General features: G+C 36.2%; 1 protein-coding gene across 1 annotated transcript in view; it reads left to right on the top strand.

The window, feature by feature from the left end:
• Birc6 (baculoviral IAP repeat containing 6) overlaps positions 1 to 18773 on the top strand; it is a 176097-nt gene that overhangs the window by 85737 nt on the left and 71587 nt on the right. The window contains 11 exon segments of the mRNA XM_027426080.2: positions 1334 to 1465; positions 2981 to 3196; positions 4435 to 4618; positions 4962 to 5117; positions 6999 to 7132; positions 9109 to 9262; positions 11406 to 11522; positions 13254 to 13408; positions 13900 to 14026; positions 17462 to 17572; positions 18432 to 18565. Coding sequence (XP_027281881.1) covers positions 1334 to 1465; positions 2981 to 3196; positions 4435 to 4618; positions 4962 to 5117; positions 6999 to 7132; positions 9109 to 9262; positions 11406 to 11522; positions 13254 to 13408; positions 13900 to 14026; positions 17462 to 17572; positions 18432 to 18565 — 1620 coding nt within the window.

Here is an 18773-nt window from a genome sequence, read left to right as displayed (position 1 = left end):
GATCAAAGACCTTAGACAAGGATGGAGCATGCTCCCCAGGTTGTTGCTTTACTACTTTGGTAACCTTATTTGTAAAATGGCAAAAATATATATTTAGTTTTGATATTCTTTAAACTTCTAGTTCTCTGTTATTATTCTTCAAGGAATTTGTTTGCTTATTAAGGTGGTTTCTTGGCTTTTTTCTTCTTTATTCTGGATGTTTTGCCATTCTACCATTCATCCTGTATCTTTTTTGTACAAAGCCATTAACACTTTTTTTCTATATTTCTAGTAGCTTCCAGTTTACCTTTGGATGAAGTTACTTGTCAGCTGTACCGCTGACTTTTAGATTTTAATTTTTTGAATATTAGATAATATTGAATTTAAGTTTGTTGGACAACCTGCACTCATTTTCTCACCCAGATTTCGGGGTGTGCTTTTTTAATTTCAATTTCTAAGTACATATTTTTAGTCTTTTGCTTGGATAAATGGACATATTTTTCTGGCATTAGTACACTATCTATGGTTGCTGAGTTGGAATAGCATACCCATGCACTGGGGTTCCCAAAGTGTTGAAATTCTTTATGGTATGAATTTGTTTTATGTTTTCATAGGTAGTGTTGTGTTGTGTTTCTTTTACTTTTGTGCAGTTTATTGTGTGTAATGATTCAGTAAAATATTGGCATGCGGGTATGCAATGTGTTTCCTTCATGTCTAGTCTCTTTTGCTCAGAGTTGTATTCTATGTCAAATATATCAGTACTTTGCTTTGTAGATTTTACTTAATCTAGCTTCTTATGTGTGTGTGTTTTGCTTGAATGTGTGTGTTTGGTAAGTGAGGAGGCAAGAAGAGGGTATCAAGTTTCCTGGAACTGGAATTACAGATCTGGAATCACAGGTGGTTGTGAGCTGCCATGTGTGTGCTGGGAACTGAACTCAGGTCCTATGTAAGAGTAGCAAACTGTTGAGCCATCTTTCCAGCCATAGTACTTTTATTTTCTTATTGCTAACTACGAACGCATTCTTTATTCTGAAATAAATTTAACCATTTTCCTGTAGTTTCTAGAGATTTATTTTCCCATTGTTGCTTTGTGAAATATAAAAAGAAAGCACAAACACACATACTCTCATTCACTTCTCCTTTTGTGGTCATTTGTTCATATACACTTTGCTTTCATAGGTGGTTATGTATGAGAATATAGTTCTGTTGCATGAATCTGTGTGATTTTTAAACAAACAAGCTACATCATTCTTCCAGAATCCACATGTCATTTTTATCTGCAAGAAGTATAAAAATTTATATTTTATTTTTAACATTGATATTTTAAGATTAAGTTGTTGATTTGTATTTTAAGCAACTTAACCTACTAAAGGCAAAACAGAAGGCTTTGGTGGAACAGATGGAAAAAGAAAAAATACAGAGTAACAAAGGCTCATCTTATAAACTGCTAGTCGAGCAAGCAAAACTAAAGCAGGCGACCTCCAAGGTAAGACCTATACTTCAAAGTGTAATCACTGCTGTATTGATGATTGTTATTATAATAATGATTACACATTCTTGTCAGTACTCAATGTTAGAATGCTCAGCTTTAATGTACAAAATGTAGTATGTACTTCACTACCTAATATAGACCTTCAGGGTGGATTGAGAATAAGTTGGAGATGAGTAATAAATGTGCAGTCTTAATGTGTTCTTCGTTTGACATTGATGGTTATATTTTCTTTAAAGATCTGTCTGTCTGTCTGTCTGTCTGTCTGTCTGTCTGTCTGTCTGTCTGTCTGTCTGTCTGTCATGTATACAGTGTTCTGTCTGCATGTATCCCTGCATGGCAGAAGAGGGCACCAGGTCACCAACTTCAGATAGTTGTGAACCACCATGTGGTTCCTGGGAATTGAACTCAGGACCCCATCTCCAGCCAGTTTTTGTCTATTTTCATGGTATATAATAAGATAGATCGGCCGGGCATTGGTGGTGCACACTTTTAATCCCAGCACTCGGGAGAGGCAGGTGGATCTCTGTGAGTTCGAGGCCAGCCTGGTCTTCAGAGCGAGTGCCAGGATAGGCTCCAAAGCTACACAAAGAAACCCTGTCTTGAAAAACAAAACAAAACAAAAAAAGAAGGATCATAAATACCGTCTCCTTATCCTTTTAAAGATAAGTAATATGGAAAATACTTATTGACATTTGTTCTTCCTTAAGTTACGTTATTGGAAGATTTAGATTTGGAATTTGTATCCAGTGGTGCATATGTCTCAAGAACTGTCTTTGCCACATCAGGATTACATTCCAGTGACTTTTTAAAAATGTAATTAATTTTTTTCCTCATGGTGGTGCTTGCTTATATTCTCAATATTTAGTAGGTTGAGGCAGATGGATCACAAGTTTAAGTCCAGCTTGGACTAGAAGCAAGACTATTGTCTCAAAATAGACAGAACAAGAAATACCCACTAAATTTGTTTTCATGAATCCATATTTACATAGCACCCAAGTAACATTAATTTTAAACTTGTAAACTTTTGAAGATTTTGAAATAATTTGAATCAATATTTTGAGGTGACTATTTCTATCCATTTTGTATAATTTATTCATTGTATTTTTTTAAAACTTGTTTTAAATATTGGGTTTAATCTAGTTAATGGTCTTTATGCAATTTTGTTCTATATCATGTATGTTAAATAGGGTATGATTTATGCCAGTCAGTATAGTTTTTAATAATCTTAACTTTTAGACAGGTGTGATGGTTCGTGCCTATTATACCAACATCTGGGAGGTAAAGGCAGAAAGATTAGAGATTCAAGGTCACTTAGGATTTTGGCTGGATCACAAGAGGCAGTTTTAGACAAAACACGCTCCACTATTTTTTTCTTGGGAGCTTATGGTATATATGAAAGTTTTGTGAATTAGAAATGTTCTGTTGGATATTTTCATCTCACGGAAGTATATATTGAGAGGTTTCCATTCAATAAGCATTGCTTTAAATCATGTAAATTTCTGTGTGCAGCACTTTAAGGATTTGATTCGCTTGCGCCGGACAGCAGAATGGTCTCGTTCTAATTTAGACACTGAAGTTACAACAACAAAAGAAAGCCCTGAGATGGAACCTCTGCCATTTACTCTGGCCCATGAACGTTGTATCTCAGTAGTGCAAAAGCTTGTTCTGTTCCTCCTTTCCATGGATTTCACATGCCATGCAGACCTCTTACTATTCGTCTGTAAGGTAAGTAAGCTGTGGTACAGTTTTTGGTTGATATTAAAAAAAGCCTGCCTCCCTGTCTCCCTGCCTGCATTCTTGCCCTCCCTCCTTCCCTCCTTCCCTCCTTCCCTCCCCCGTGTTTATTTTCCTTATCTTATCGAGCCTTGAAAACTTTTTAAAAAATATGCTTTTCCTGAGAAAATCAGATGCAGTGTTTTATTTGGTTAAAAAACTTGAGGATTGGGCCTGGAGAGATGGCTCAGAGGTTAAGAGCACTGACTGCTCTTCCAGAGGTCCTGAGTTCAATTCTCAGCAACCACATGATGGCTCACAACCATCCGTTATGAGATCTGGTGCCCTCTTCTGGTGTGCAGATATACATGGAAGCAGAATGTTGTATACATAATAAATAAAATCTTTAAAAAAAACAAAAAAAAAAAAACCTTGAGGATTTGTCTGGACAATGGTGTTTACTTGTCTTTCATCCCAGCACTTGGAGGCAGAGTCAAACAGATCTCTGAGTTCTGGGCCAGCCTTGACTACAGAGCTAGTTTTAGGAGAGCCAAAGCTACCCAAAGAAACTCTGGCCCAAAAACCCAAAGAACAAAAATAAATAAATAAATAAATAAATATCAAAACTTGAGGGTTTGAAATGTAGATAATTTGGGTGTTCCTATCTTTAATTTCCTACTAATTCATACAGGAAATAAATAACATAAATTAGACTTTGAATGTCATGATTCATTCATTCTTGCAATGCATTCATTCATTGTCAGTATTCATCCAGATTTAAAGCCAGAAATAAAATCTGGGTTTGATGGCTCATGCCTTTAATCCCAACTGTCAGAACAGGCAAGCCTCTCTACAGAATGAGTTCCAGACAGCCAGGGCTACACAGAGAAACACTGCCTTTAAAATAAATAAGGCTGGGCGGTGGTGGGATTAAAGGGGTAGAGGCAGGCAGATCTCTGTGAGTTTGAGACCAGCCTGGTCTAAAAGAGCTAGTTCCAGGACAGCCTCCAAAGCAACAGAGAAACCCTGTCTAAAAAACAAACAAACAAACAAAAAAACGGGGAAAAAAAGTGAATATAAAATAAAACCAGATAAAGTATTTGATCTACACTATTTTATTGTTTGTGTTTCATCTTAACTAACTTGGTACAATGGTCTACTTTGAAAACTGTCATGTCATTGTTTCTATTATTGCTATTACTTTTTAATTTAACTGGTATTTCAGCATATGATTCTATGATGTGTTTCAGGTTCTTGCTCGAATTGCAAATGCAACAAGGCCAACCATTCATCTGTGTGAGATTGTGAATGAACCACAGCTGGAAAGATTGCTGTTACTTCTGGTTGGAACCGACTTCAATAGAGGAGACATCTCTTGGGGCGGTGCTTGGGCTCAGTATTCCCTAACCTGTATGTTACAGGATATTTTAGCAGGTTTGTCAGGATTAATTTCTCTTATGGTTTGTCAGAATTAGCTTATCATTGCTCTGGTAATGTCTAAAGGAAATTGTAAGAGGTTTCCTAAATGTATAAATGTTGCAGGGGTAACCATTTAAATTGTCTTTATGTTGACAGAGCAGTAGTTTTAATAAGTTGTTAGGTAATTCAAATTCATTAGCAGGGAAGCCCCTATTTTAGTATTACTATCAATGATTTGCTGCTTACTAGTTCTTCTGTGACCATAGGGAAACCATTTTGTTTGCCTCTTCATCTGTTACAAAAGGGTAATAAAACATATAAATTATTAAAGTGGTTAGGACTGTCTCCTCTAATACAGGAGAATTGTTGGCTCCAGTAGCTGCAGAAGCGATGGAAGAAGGCACAGTGAGTGATGATGTAGGTGCCACAGCTGGTGACTCTGATGACTCCCTTCAGCAGTCTTCCGTTCAGTTGCTGGAAACCATAGATGAACCTTTGACACATGATATAGCAGGTGAAATTTCAAAATTATGTTCAAAATCGCCCTTCTGTCTTTCAAATGAAAATACATCTCCATTTGAGGAATGTTAATGCCATATAAAACTGAATTTTTTTTTTTTTCCTGTCAGGGTTTCTTTTTATGGCCTTGGCTATCCTTTTATTAGCTCTGTAGCTCAGGCTGGCCTTAAACACAGGCCTACCTCTGCCTCTAGATTAAAAGATTAAAGGAGTGTGCCACCATGCTATCATTTTATAATATTCTAATCATTTTAATTTAGTATGATTTTTATATTACTTTCATTGTTATTGCATTGTAAATATTTTCATATATTAGTTTCTTTTCTGTTGCTGTAGAGAAACAATACCCAGACTAAAGCAATTTAGGTAGGAAGCATGTGGGATGGAGAGTGGGCTCAGCAGTTAGGAATATTTCTTTGGTTCCCATCACCACACAGTGGCTCACAACCACCAATTCTAGGAATCTGACACCTTTTTCTTATGTGGACACCAAGCATGCATGTGGTGTGCATGCATACACGTAGACAAAACATTTATATCCGTAAAATGTCTAAAAACAATGGAAGGGTTTCTTTTGGCCTGCATTATGAGGTTTTATTTCATCACTGGGAAGTCATAGTGATGAGCTTGTTAAGTCAATCATCACATCTGTAATCTGTAAGTAAAGATGATGAATGCTCACTTTATCCTTTTTATACAGTTAATGGTGCCACCAAGAGTGAGTGAGCCTTCACATCACAGTTAATACAATTAAGAAAATCTCCCACAGTTAAGCCTAGTGGCTTGACTCCCAGCTGATTCTAGATCTCAGGTTGATAGTTGTGATTAACCATCACTTACATGTTGAAGGCAAAGTAGAAAACATTATAAAAATACTCAGTGATGAAGACAAAGTTGAAAACTCTTGTTTTTTAATATCTAAATATGGGATATTATATATATTTCTTCCTTTTTAAAATCTGTATTTGTTAATTTGCTTGTATAGTCCTTTGTGATCAGGATAATCCTTACTTTTTGAAACTAAATTTTGTTTAGTATTGAGTACACACATTCACACAGATATTTAACATCCTGCTATCATTTTCAACTACCTGTTGTTTTTTAGTCCTAGGTTCCCTCATTTGGAAAGACTTCTTCGCATACAATTCATGGTTGCTGCCAAGAGTCTTGTTGTGTACCTATCAGTAGAGTAGGACCTTTGCCATTAGTACACTCTGTTAACTGGTCTTGTTGTAGTTTGCTTACGTAACCATGTAATGTACCTCTACCTCTAACCCTTTCTTGATCTAGTAAGGATAAAGAAATGGTATATTGATCTTTATGTACATATATGGAAGCTAGTAAAGATTAATATTTGCTGGCATTCTATAAAGATATCTTTAGTGAAAAGAATGGAAAAGTAATCATTACAAGGTATAGAAACTAATTAAAAATTGCAAATATCTGAGAGCAAGGTAATTAGTCATACAATTTAATCCTTTTTTGGTTTAGCCTGTGTGCTCAGGATTATTACCTGTAATAATAGCTACAGGTATAATAATAGTTGAAATACCATAAAAAGGATTACATAGTAGGTGTAATAAGAATATTAATCATTTTAGATAAGCCAATGATCATTTTGAATAGTAAAATTTATGTCACTTTAAGAAGAGCAAATAATGTGGACTTCTCACTAAGAAATCAGATATTGCATTGATTTTATTGTGTTGTAGAGTGATAAACTTGCATGTTGATTGATACTTAAATATAAATACTTAGAAATTTGAGTTGTGTATGTATATGTTCTATGCAAATGAAGTGTTTAGTTCTACAACATAATTTGTTTTAAATTTCATGTAATACACTTTACCAGTGAAATCTTTTTACCTATTTGAAGGTACACCTCCTCTCTCTTCTTTGGAAAAAGATAAGGAAATTGACCTTGAACTACTTCAAGACCTAATGGAAGTTGACATTGATCCTTTAGATATTGATCTAGAAAAGGATCCTCTTGCAGCCAAAGTGTTTAAGGTATTTTGTATTAGAATATTTTCATCTTACATGTTTTGTCTAGTAATTACATGATAGAGAAAAGTAAAGAAACTTCAGAGCTGAGATACACTGTGTATGAACAGGATTTAACAGATCTGTATACAGAATAGTCCATCCAATAGATGGGCAGTGCATAGTTTTGTTGTTGTTGTTGTTGTTGTTGTAGTTTTGTTTTGTTTTGTTTTTAGTGGCACATAAAATTTTTTATCAGATGATCACAGCATAGGATCCTAGTGAAGTTTCAACAAACAGCACAACAAAACCTGATATAATTCCTTTTTTTTTTTATGAGACCATAATATTGTAAAACTAGATGACAATAATAGAAACAATAGAAACTGCAAAAGTACTTGGAGCTTAAACACATGTTTGAATAAACAGTGGGTCATCCAAGAAATCATAGAGAAAATAAAAAATTCATAGAGACAAATGATAGTGAAAATGTGTTCTGTCAGAACCTCTGAGGTGCAGTCATGGCTGTTCTTTTTTTTTTTTTTTTTTTTTTTTTTTATGGTTTTTCGAGACAGGGTTTCTCTGTGTCTTTGGAGGCTGTCCTAGAACTAGCTCTTGTAGACCAGGCTGGTCTCGAACTCAGAGAGATCCACCTGCCTCTGCCTCCCGAGTGCTGGGATAGTCATGACTGTTCTAAGAAAGTACTTATACTAAAAAATACTTCATATAATGTGATGTATGTATGTATGTATGTATGTATGTATGTATGTATGTATGTATTAACCTGATGATGCATCCCAATCGTCAATCCTAAGCACAGATGGCAAAACTTGATGAAATAGATATTTTAAAAAAATCTGTAAGCTAGGTGTGGTGGAGTACACCTTTAGTCCTAGCACTTGGGAGGCAGAGGCAGAGGCAGAGGCAGAGGCAGAGGCAGGCAGATCTCTGTAAGTTCAACACCCGCCTGGTCTACAAAGTCCCAGGGCAGCCACGGCTGTTACACAAAAAAACCCCAAAAAGGAACAATATATAGAATCAACAAAAGAGTTGGATCAATGAAAAAGTTAATAAGCTGGCAAACCCTTAGGTAATCTAACAGAGAGTAAAGAGGAAAACCATGCACATTGTTCCCAAATGTATCCCTTTCATTATTCAGCATCCACAAAGTACATTAAGATACTTAACAGTGGCAGTGGGGATGGAAAACTGACTTGGCAGCTAAGAGCATTGGCTGCTCTTATGTAAGGCCTGGGCTTGATTTCCAGTACTCACATGGTCGTTCTTAACCATCTGTAACTCCAATTCTTGGGAACCCAACATCCCTTCTGGCCTCTGCAGGCACCAGGCACACATGTAGTACACAGACATATGCCCCAGTATACGTGTATATTTTTATAATTTTTAATTATAATAATAATTTATAATTTTTATATTTATAATTTATAATTATAATTTATAAATTATATATAATTTTTAAATAAAATACAATTAAATATAATAAAATACATTTTTAAAAAATTAAAAAGTAAATGACAAGGGTGTTTTGATCCCTAGCACCCCCATGCTTAGTACATCTTTTTTGTTTTCTTTTTAAACTGATAATATCCATGAACAACTGTGCTAATCTGAATCTTGAAGTAACAGATGCTAGTGATGGATTACCAGCATTCCTGGCAGCCACTTGGAGTCTTAGCCAAGACAAGATTCTTGCTGTCCTTATTTCTGTGTTATTCTCCCTCAATTTTTAATGGAGATACAGCTGTAATCCTTTATACAGTTACTACTCTTTGGGTACATTAGTTTATTAATGATGCTGGTCACCTTTCATGTTCTGATCCTCTAAGTTATTTTTATGTCTGAAAAATGAATAGGATATTACCGAAGCTTTTAACAATTTTGGGGCATTTAAAAGGGGAAGAAATGTTATTTTGTAGGCTTACTTTGGTTCAAATACTATGAACTTTGTAAATCTAAAATACTAATTTTTCTGTTTTTAAAAGCCTATAAGCAGTACCTGGTATGACTATTGGGGAGCTGATTATGGTACCTATAATTATAATCCTTACATTGGAGGCCTGGGGATGCCTGTCGCAAAGCCACCATCAAATACAGATAAGAATGGATCCCAGACTGTCAGTGTTTCAGTATCTCAGGGTAAGTATGCATAGGGCTATTTTAAGATTTATGCTGTAAATGTTGTGAATTTCTGTTTTGTTTTGAGAATTTGCATTTGAGTACACAGTAGCTGAGTGGCTATAGCTGTTTTTGTCAGCATGATTTGTTTTGTTTTCTTCTCATTTTGGTTTTTCAAGACAGCTTTTCTCTGTGTAGCCTTGGCTGTCCTGGGACTTGCTCTATAGACCAGGCTGGCCTCTAACTCACAGAGATCTTCCTGCCTCTGCCTACTGGGTGCCCTATCAGCATGTTTAGAGAGCTTTCATTTATTGATGGTCCACCCTGGTTTCTCATTGAAAGTAAGACTTACCCTAAGCTATTTGATGGCTTTTTGATACGTGAAATGAAAATACATTACTTTCTTGTAATTTCTTTTACTTTGAGATTATGTTATAATCACAACATTTTCCCCTTCCCTTTCTTCCTGCAAACACCCCAAAATACCTCTCCTTTCTCACTTTCAAATCAATGCCTCTTTTTCTATTCAGTGGTATGTATGTATGTATGTATGTATGTATGTATGTATGTATGTATAAATACATAAATATAATCTGCGCAGTTTGTAGAATGTTTTCAGGTTGCTTGCACAGTCATATTGGTGAAAAAAAAAACTTACATGGGTATAGCTGCTAGTTTCACAGCAAATTCCCTAATCTTTTGTCTCTTAACAATCCTTCTGCTCACTCATCTACAGTGTTTCCTGAACCTTAGGTACAAGTGTGTTTTCTTGGTATAACCATTGGGACTGGTCTCCATAGCTCTGCATTTTGATTGATTGTGGTTTTCTGTAATGGTCTCCATCTGTTGGAAAGAGAAGTTCCCTTGATAGGGGGTAGACTCCACTTACCTGTGGGCATAAGGACTAATGTTTAGATTGTTGTCAGGATTATGCTAATTTAGAAAAGGATTGTTTTCCAAAATCCATGACTTCTTTAGCACTTAGTTGACTAGGTTTCCAGTAGCAGGCATGGTTTCTCTCATTTTGAGCAGATCTTAAGTTCAGTTAAGAGAGTTGCTGGTTACTGCCAAGGTATGCTTGCCACTACTATCCTCTTAGTGCCATGCTGGTTGCATGGTATCTTCAGTAATAGGGTATCAACCTTCCACATTTGTGGGCCATCAAGGGCAGTAGCAACAGCCTTTATGTTTTGGGAGGCTCTTGGACAGCCTTGAGTAACAGCTCAAAAGAGGGCTGCTGATGTCTGGTATTGGGGTGTTTGTTATGTGATTTTGGCTCTTAGAGGGTGTATTGTCAGCCCAGGTCAAAAAAGTATGTTTTAACAACATACACATATTTATCTACAGAAATGAATTTAATGTCCTTTTTTTTTTAACTTAATTTGTGTGTGTGTGTGTGTGTGCGCGAGTGTGTGTGTTATGTATGTACTTGTGCAGACATGTGTGTGTGTGCATGCACACCAGAGAGCTATAGAAATAATATTTATACTTTTGGTCATTTTCATGTATAGTTATTACATATTTTACTCCCAGAGTCACTTTTATTTAATTGGATATGTAAATTGTCTCAGATGTGACTAATCTGACTCCTTTAAGTGGCTTTTGGATCTCTAAGTGTTATTATTTTTTAAGCATTTTTTTCAGTTCTTTGGCAAATTAAGATGCCTCTGGTTCATCATTTACTGCTTTTGCCTGTACTTGGGAGTTAGTTCCTTGTATAATTAGCAGTAGTGTATTTCCAAAGAAATCAAGAATTGGATGGAAGTTATTACTGTCTTAGTGACTGTTAGTATATGGATGTATGTCTGTATTTCTACACATATATCTGACAAGTGTGATAAGCTAACATTTATATGTCTGATAGTTCTCTCTTACATTTGTTTTGGTTTTCTCTTTTTGTCAGAGGGGGAAGCCTTCTCTCATTCTTTAATGTATTTTCTTCTCTTGTCACTGTGTCATTTATTCCAACTGTCTCTGTACTGTTCATTTCCCCTGTTTAATCTGTGTACTCAAGATATTCTCCCTGGTTTAGTTCTGATACCACATGCTAGGATTTATTTTTAAAATAAAAAAGCTTCATCAGCCTTTTCTGGGAGCAGATGTTGCCACGTTTTCTGTAGTAAGTAGTAGTAACTGATCGGGTATCTCTTCTTCCCTTTTGTAGCTTTAGATGCTCGTCTCGAAGTTGGCCTTGAACAGCAAGCAGAACTTATGTTGAAAATGATGTCTACTCTGGAAGCAGATTCCATTTTGCAAGCATTAACAAATACATCTCCTACCTGTAAGTCTGATTATTCCTGAGTGTCATGTATTATTTATCAAGAACAAGTTTAAAGTTCTATGTCTGTGGGGAATTTGAAATAGCTTAGAGTATATAGAATACTACCTCTGTAACTTGGTAGCCTGTTGTTAAATAAGATAATGTATTCACAAGTGGACATTTGGTGTGCATGCCAAATAGAGCTCCATGTAAATTCAGTCCAAAAACATAAAGTGTGTTCCTGCTTTTGTGCTCTTGTGCGATTGAGGAAATTCTAGAGAATACTACATAGCTCATTACTTGTATTATACATCCATGAAGGTGAACTTTTGAAATACCTTTATTCTGAATAAACATCTCTATTCTGAAATACTGGGCTAGATTAGTGAAATGTCAGCTAAGGTCTCCTAATTGAACCCCAGAATTGAGAGGCATTACATTTTAATTGTAGCTCAAAGAAGGCAATTTTTTTTTCCTAATGGTGTGAACAGAAATGGGCTGTCTGCCAGATTTGGCCATTACTAATGTGGATGTACACTGCTAGATTTTACTCATAACAGGGAAGTACATTTTGAGGAATACTCTGTTTAATAAAAGACAAACATTAAGGAGTAGCACTGAGGAGGAGGAAATACATGCCATGTCACTTTCTCCTAAGCTGAATTAGTAAAGAACTATGGATAGTTGGGTGTGTTGTGGGTGATTAAATAACCTGTGAAGATAACTCAAATGTATTTTGGTTCATGAATTTGGGATTTTTGAACCTTCCCTATGTAATTGGGAAGTTTATAATCTTCATTAATTTCTTGCTCACAGTAGATGAAAGAATAAAAGGAGAAAAATCCTACTATTAGTACATGAAAATACTGCGTATTAGCTGGGTGGTGCTGGTGCACACCTTTAACCCCAACACTCAGGAGGCAGAGGCAGGTGGATCTCTGTGAGTTTGAGGCCAGCCTGGCCTACAAAGCTATACAGAGAATAACCTGTCTCAAAAAAATCAAAAAAAAAAAAATTACCATGTATTATCTCCCATCTAATATGAGAACCATTTTTATTGCTTCAGTACCCTTATGATATGAGACAGTGGCATGTCCCCCCAAGATCCCATTTCTTTATTTAATATTACTTATTTAAAATTTATTGGAAGCCTTATTGAAATAATAATAATAATAATAATAATAATAATAATAATAATAATAATAATAATATCTACTTCTGTTCTACATTCAGGTGTGTACTTTTTAGTGTAATAATACTTTTAATGTATGATAAAATTTTCCAGTGTTCTTGTGTTTCCTGCTCCCCAAGTGATGTGTGCAGCGAACTTTCAAAAGTTATTAAGTTGATTGTAAAGTGTAGTCAAGTTTAAGAAACAATAAGCTATAGGGTTGTGGATCTAGGTCAGTGGCAGAGCACTTTTCTAGAATGCTATGTCCTAAGTTTAACAACATGGTAGGAAAAATAACTGATGCACTTTATATACTGGATTATTCTAAAATCGCCTTCTTAATTACTATTCAAGGTTTTTTTTTCATTAACTTTAGAAAAGTGTTAAAGATTAGTGTTGTGAATTTGGGAGCTTCTCTTTTCCTTCTCTTCTTAAATATCGAATAATTCATAAATAGTTTCCCCGAATAGTATTATAGAACCAGTGTACAGACTTTAAGTTTTTAGCCTGTTCCTGACTATTGAGCAATTCACATGTTTCTGAAACTTGCTTACAAAATGGTACTTGTGTTTGACTTTCAGTTTCACAGTCTCCAAGTGGAACAGATGATTCACTTCTAGGGAGTTTACAAGCAGCAAACCAGAACAGCCAGCTTATTATACAGTTATCGTCTGTCCCAATGTTAAATGTTTGTTTCAATAAACTTTTTTCCATGCTTCAAGTCCATCATGTTCAGGTAGGACTTTAGGGGAGAAAGCAATGAATTTTGACATATTACTTCTTTATTAATGGATGAAACTGACTGGAAAATTCATAAGTGACCTGACCATCATGTTATTTTTGTTGTTGCTAAACTTAATCAAGAAAAATCTTGGGAATATTTAATAATGCCCCTCATTAGTTATCAGCCACTTTTTGTTTTCATGAATTTATGCATTGGTACTTTCCTTTCTGCTGTGTACATATAAACCTGTGATTAAAAAGAATTGGCTCGCCCAGTTTTCATTGAGGAGAACATGGGATATGAGGGGAATTATACACTTTAATTCAGTTAATTATAATTCATCAAGAATTTTAAGATCTATTTGTGAACCAAATTAATATAGCTAGAAGGTAATAAGAAATTATTTACTCATGACAAGTTTATAATCAAAGTTTTTTGTTTAAATGGCACTTTGTAATATAAGTACATCTTCCCTTTCTTAGTTTTCTTTCTTTTTTTTAAAGTTGGAATCACTTCTTCAGTTGTGGCTCACATTGAGCCTTAATTCTAGTTCATCAGGGAACAAAGAGAACGGAGCAGATATTTTTTTATATAATGCTAATCGAATACCTGTTATCTCATTAAATCAAGGTAAGGTTTCTTAGCTAGAAAACTATTAATATAATCTAAATAGCAAGTTTTTAAATAGTCATAATTTGTTTAAAATATACATTATCTTTATTGTTAGGGTTGTATTGTTTTGGTGAAAGAAGTGCTTTATGGCTGGGTGTGGTGCCTCATGCCTTTACTCCCAGCATTTGAGAGCAGCAACAGGTAGATTTCTGTGAGGTCGAGGTCAGCCTGGCCTGTATAGCAAGTTACAGACCAACTAGAACTACATAATAAGCCCCCATCTCAAAATTTTAAGTGAGGAAATAAATGGTTTATTCTTTTTGAAATTCAGTATTTAGACCTGGATGATTTTTTTAGTCATGTCGTCTGGCGTGGGCTTCAGGCCAGCCTGGTTCTACCTAGTGGGTTCCAGCATAGCCAGGGTTGCATAGTGAGAACCTGTCTCAAAAATCCGGAAAAAACTTTGATTAACCTCCTCCTTCTACCTTTTCCCCCCTCCCATTCTCCTCCTCATCTCCATCCATATACATTTGTGTATGGGTGTGCATGTGTGCGTGTGTGTGTGCGTGTCTGTGTCTGTGTCTGTCTGTCTGTCCTATGTGTGCCAAGGAGTGTATTAGGAGTCCTACTCTATCACTGTGCTCCTATTGAACCTGGATCTAGGTTGGTAGTCAGCAAGCCTCAGCAATTCTCTTGTCTCAGCTTAATACTAGGGTTGTAGTTGTTGTGCCTTTGGCTTTTTATGTGGGTTCTGGGAATTTTAACTTGGGTCCTTAGATATGTACAGCAAATGCTTTTCCATGCTGAGCTATCCCTCCAGCCCATTTGCATTAATTTCTGTGGTGTATTCTCTTCCATGCTGTAAGGTTTTATTGCTTCGTTCTTTGGGGGTATATTTCTTCTGTGTTTCTGCTTCTGCTTTTGGAATTACTTTTTCTTTTTTAGTAAAGATTTTGTCCACTTGTGGCTGAGGAAGCTCATGTTTGGGTTAATTACCCCATGAAGTCTGTAAGTACAGGAATGTGCCCTGATAATTTGTTCACCTGGATACATACCATATCCTGACACTTAATTCCTTTGTGCATTACTCTTTTTTTTCTTTTAAGCAAACGACCCACTCCAGAGTTGTAATAACAGGTGGTACACATTGCTTCTTACGAGTTGTGCCTTTTGTGTCCTTGGTGATGTTTGGGTAGGTTTTTGCCCTTCTTGGCTTTTCTAGTATCCTGGGTCCTCTGAAAGTAAACATGAAGATTTGAAGCTTGTGTTTTGCATGATTTTGTGAGATTTTTTTGTGCGAGAGTAGCCAACCATTTTCATAGCTGACCAGAGACTGTTTTCTAAAAGCTGGCTTGCAGAGACTGGAGAGACTCATCAGCAGTTAAGAGCATTTGTTGTTCTTATAGAGGACCCAGGTTTTGTTCCAATTACCCACATGGTGGCTTACAGCCATCCATAACACCAGTTCTAGAGGATCCACCACACCTTTAGACACCAAGAAGACAGGTGGTACACAACATATGTCCAGGCATAAACACACACACACACACACACACACACACACACACACACACACACACACACACACACACACAAATAAAATAAATAAATAAATCTTAAAAACATAAAGTAAAAGCTGAGCTGGTTAGGCCTTCCTTCCTTTTTCTTCCCCATTTTCTCCTTCCCCTTCACCCTTCTGGATTTTTTTCCCCCTTGCTTTCTTCCTCCTTTTGTCTGCCCCACCCCCTTTTCCCATTGTTCTTGACTGGCTTACTTAAACTTATGGCCTCAGCTTCCTAAGGGCTGGAATTGAAAGCACATGTCACTTCTAGTCTTTATATATGTGTGTGTGTGTGTGTGTGTGTGTGTGTGTGTGTGTGTGTGTGTGTATAATTTTTTTTTTGGTAAGACAATTTTTAGGTATATATGCCTATTAACATTCTAACTAGAAGTTTCAAAATGAATATTTCTTTTCTTTTTTCTTTCTTTTCTTTTCTTTTTTTTTTTTTTTTTTTTTTTTTTTGATTTTTCGAGACAGGCTTTCTCTGTGTAGCTCTGGACCCTATCCTGGCACTCACTTTGGAGACCAGCTGGCCTCGAACTCACAGAGATCTGCCTGCCTTTGCCTCCCGAGTGTTGGGATTAAAGGCGTGCGACACCAATGCCCGGTGCAAAATGAATATGTCTAATGGTTCTTATTGTTGAACTTCAAAATTGTGCCATTTGGGACCAATAAGAAAGTGTATCTGCTTTTGACATTCCAGGTCTTTAGAACTCCCATTGTTTTATTCCTTACAGCTGTCAGCAAGCATCTCTGCAGCATGTTTTAAAAGCTGTTCGGGCCCTGGTCCTGCACATACTGCTGTATTTGATGGGCATTGTGCACTTTGAATAACTTCTTAGACTTCTCCAACTGCTCTGCTTTGCTGTGTTCACTCTCTCTCCTCCCTTCCCTTCCCCTCTTCTTTTTCTCTTGTCTTTTTTCCTCTTCCTCTTCCTCTTCTCTTCCCCCTATGCTTTTTTCCCCTTTGATATGAGTGCTCAGTCTGCATGTATGCCTGCGTTCCAGAAGAAAGCATCAGATCTCTTTATAGTTGATTGTGAGCCACCTTGCTGGGAATTGAACTCAGGACCTCTGGAAGAGCAGCCAGTGCTTTTAACCTCTAAGCCATCTCTCTCCAGTTGTGTGTCCGTCTCCCTCCCTCATTTGTTTTTTTTTTTTTTGAAACCAGGTTTCTCTGTGTAGTCCTGGCTGTCTTAAAACTTTATCTGAAGATCAGGCTGACCTTGAACTCAGAGATCTGTCTCTGCCTCCTGAGTGCTGAGATTAAAGGGGTGCACCACTACTGCCTAATCTTGCTTCTTTCTGTGTCCCCCAGGTTACCTTATTAGTTTTGAGTTTGTCCTTTTCTTCTGAAGTTTTATTGATTATAATTGATCTACTGTATCCCAGATTTTTCAGTGTGCCTTTTTATATGATTTTTGTTCTAAAGAATTTAACTTATAGACAAATTACATTTAATGAAAAGTACAGCAAATTTATAATGATAACATTTCATTGTGTGTAACGTGCTGATCTTTAGACTTGTTATTAACATTTTAAAATGTTTATTTAACTTAATGTGTATGTGTGTTTCTGAGTGTGTGTATGTGCAGCGTGTGTGTGTGTGTCAGAATCCACAGAGGCCAGAAGAGTTACCAGCTCTCCTGGGATTGTAGCTCCTTGCATTTGTGATTTTGTGGGAACCTTATGCAGAGCAGTAAGGGCTCTTACCCAATGAGCCATCTCTTCAGCCCCCTTGTCATTGACTCTTGTCATTTTATTTGTATTTAGTGGGGGGTATTTTTGTTTTTGTATTTTAAAGATACTAGGTAATTTGTCTTTTGCTTTTTATCATTAATAAATTTTCAGTCATCCTGAATAAATAAATTGTCCCTTTCTCTTTTATGTAGCATCAATAACTAGCTTTCTCACAGTGCTAGCCTGGTATCCAAATACTTTACTTCGGACATGGTGCCTTGTGCTTCATAGCCTAACACTCATGACAAACATGCAGCTTAACTGTAAGTTCAAAAATTTATTCATGTCTCTGGCATGTACTTTAAAATACTTATAATATTTAGTTGCTAATGTACATTATTCCATTTTTCTTTATGTCACTATTTGGATGGATTTCATGTTTATTTAAATATAAATTAATTTAATGGAAAACTTTTTACAGTGATGTAAAGTGTTGTTCTGCTTTCTGGGGTTTGTATTTTATCTCCCATATGACTCTGTGATACTGACAATTAAGTTATTGTAAAGGTGTGTTCCCTATAACCTGTGTATAACAAAAGTAGAATAGCTTTTGCCTCAATTTATCTTGGAGAATTGAGTTAAAGTTTTTCAAGTAAGTGTTTCTGGAAATCGAAGGTTGTTACTCTAAAATATGACACTTGAGATTTAGGTCCTTTCCACTTGTCTGTGCATGAAAGTAGATGTACTTGATATGTTTTTACAAGATGAAGAGAGGTGAGTACACATGAGGTAGAAGAGAAGAGAGGAATATCCAGATCTGTCTTCTGAGTATTGAACTCAGGGCTTCTTGCCTAGGAAGTAAACACTCTACTCTAGGACTGACTGTATTCACATCCCTCTTTGTACTTTTGAGTATGAGAAAGAGTCTTCCTGAGTTGCCCTATGTGGCTTTGAACTCTTTGTCTATATCTCTAGCAGTCCTAAACTTGTGGTTTCTCTTCTTGCTTCAGCAACTGCAGTAACTGGGAATGCTGGCCTGCGCCACAGGCCCATGTGATTGAACTCTGTTTTAATAAGGAATGTAGGCTTGTTCTTTGCAATGAAAAATTGGTTATAAATACAGCATTTCATTATTGCTAGGGGTTATTTATTGCTTTCCTTACTTTTTCTTTTTTTAAATAGCTGGTTCCAGCAGTTCTATTGGAAATCAGGAGACTACTGCTCATTTGTTGGTTTCAGATCCAAACCTTATTCACGTATTAGTGAAATTTCTTTCTGGGACCAGTCCACACGGGACAAATCAGCACAGCCCTCAGGTAATACAGTCTTTAACTAGTGATGTTCAAAAACCTTTTAGTAAACATATTTGTAAAGTGTAATTCTTTAAAAGTAGCCTTGAAAGTCTGATAGAAAACTTTTTGTCTATGCAAATTTATTTTGTTTGGCATGTTTGTGTTCTTGTCTTTTGAGACAGGGTCTTACTATATATCACTGACTGTCATGGAACTTACTATGTAGACCAGG

The sequence above is a fragment of the Cricetulus griseus genome, chromosome 7 (assembly GCF_003668045.3).
Source record: "Cricetulus griseus strain 17A/GY chromosome 7, alternate assembly CriGri-PICRH-1.0, whole genome shotgun sequence".
NCBI classification, from domain to species: Eukaryota; Metazoa; Chordata; class Mammalia; order Rodentia; family Cricetidae; genus Cricetulus; species Cricetulus griseus.
This window is presented reverse-complemented; position numbering and strand designations above follow the sequence as displayed.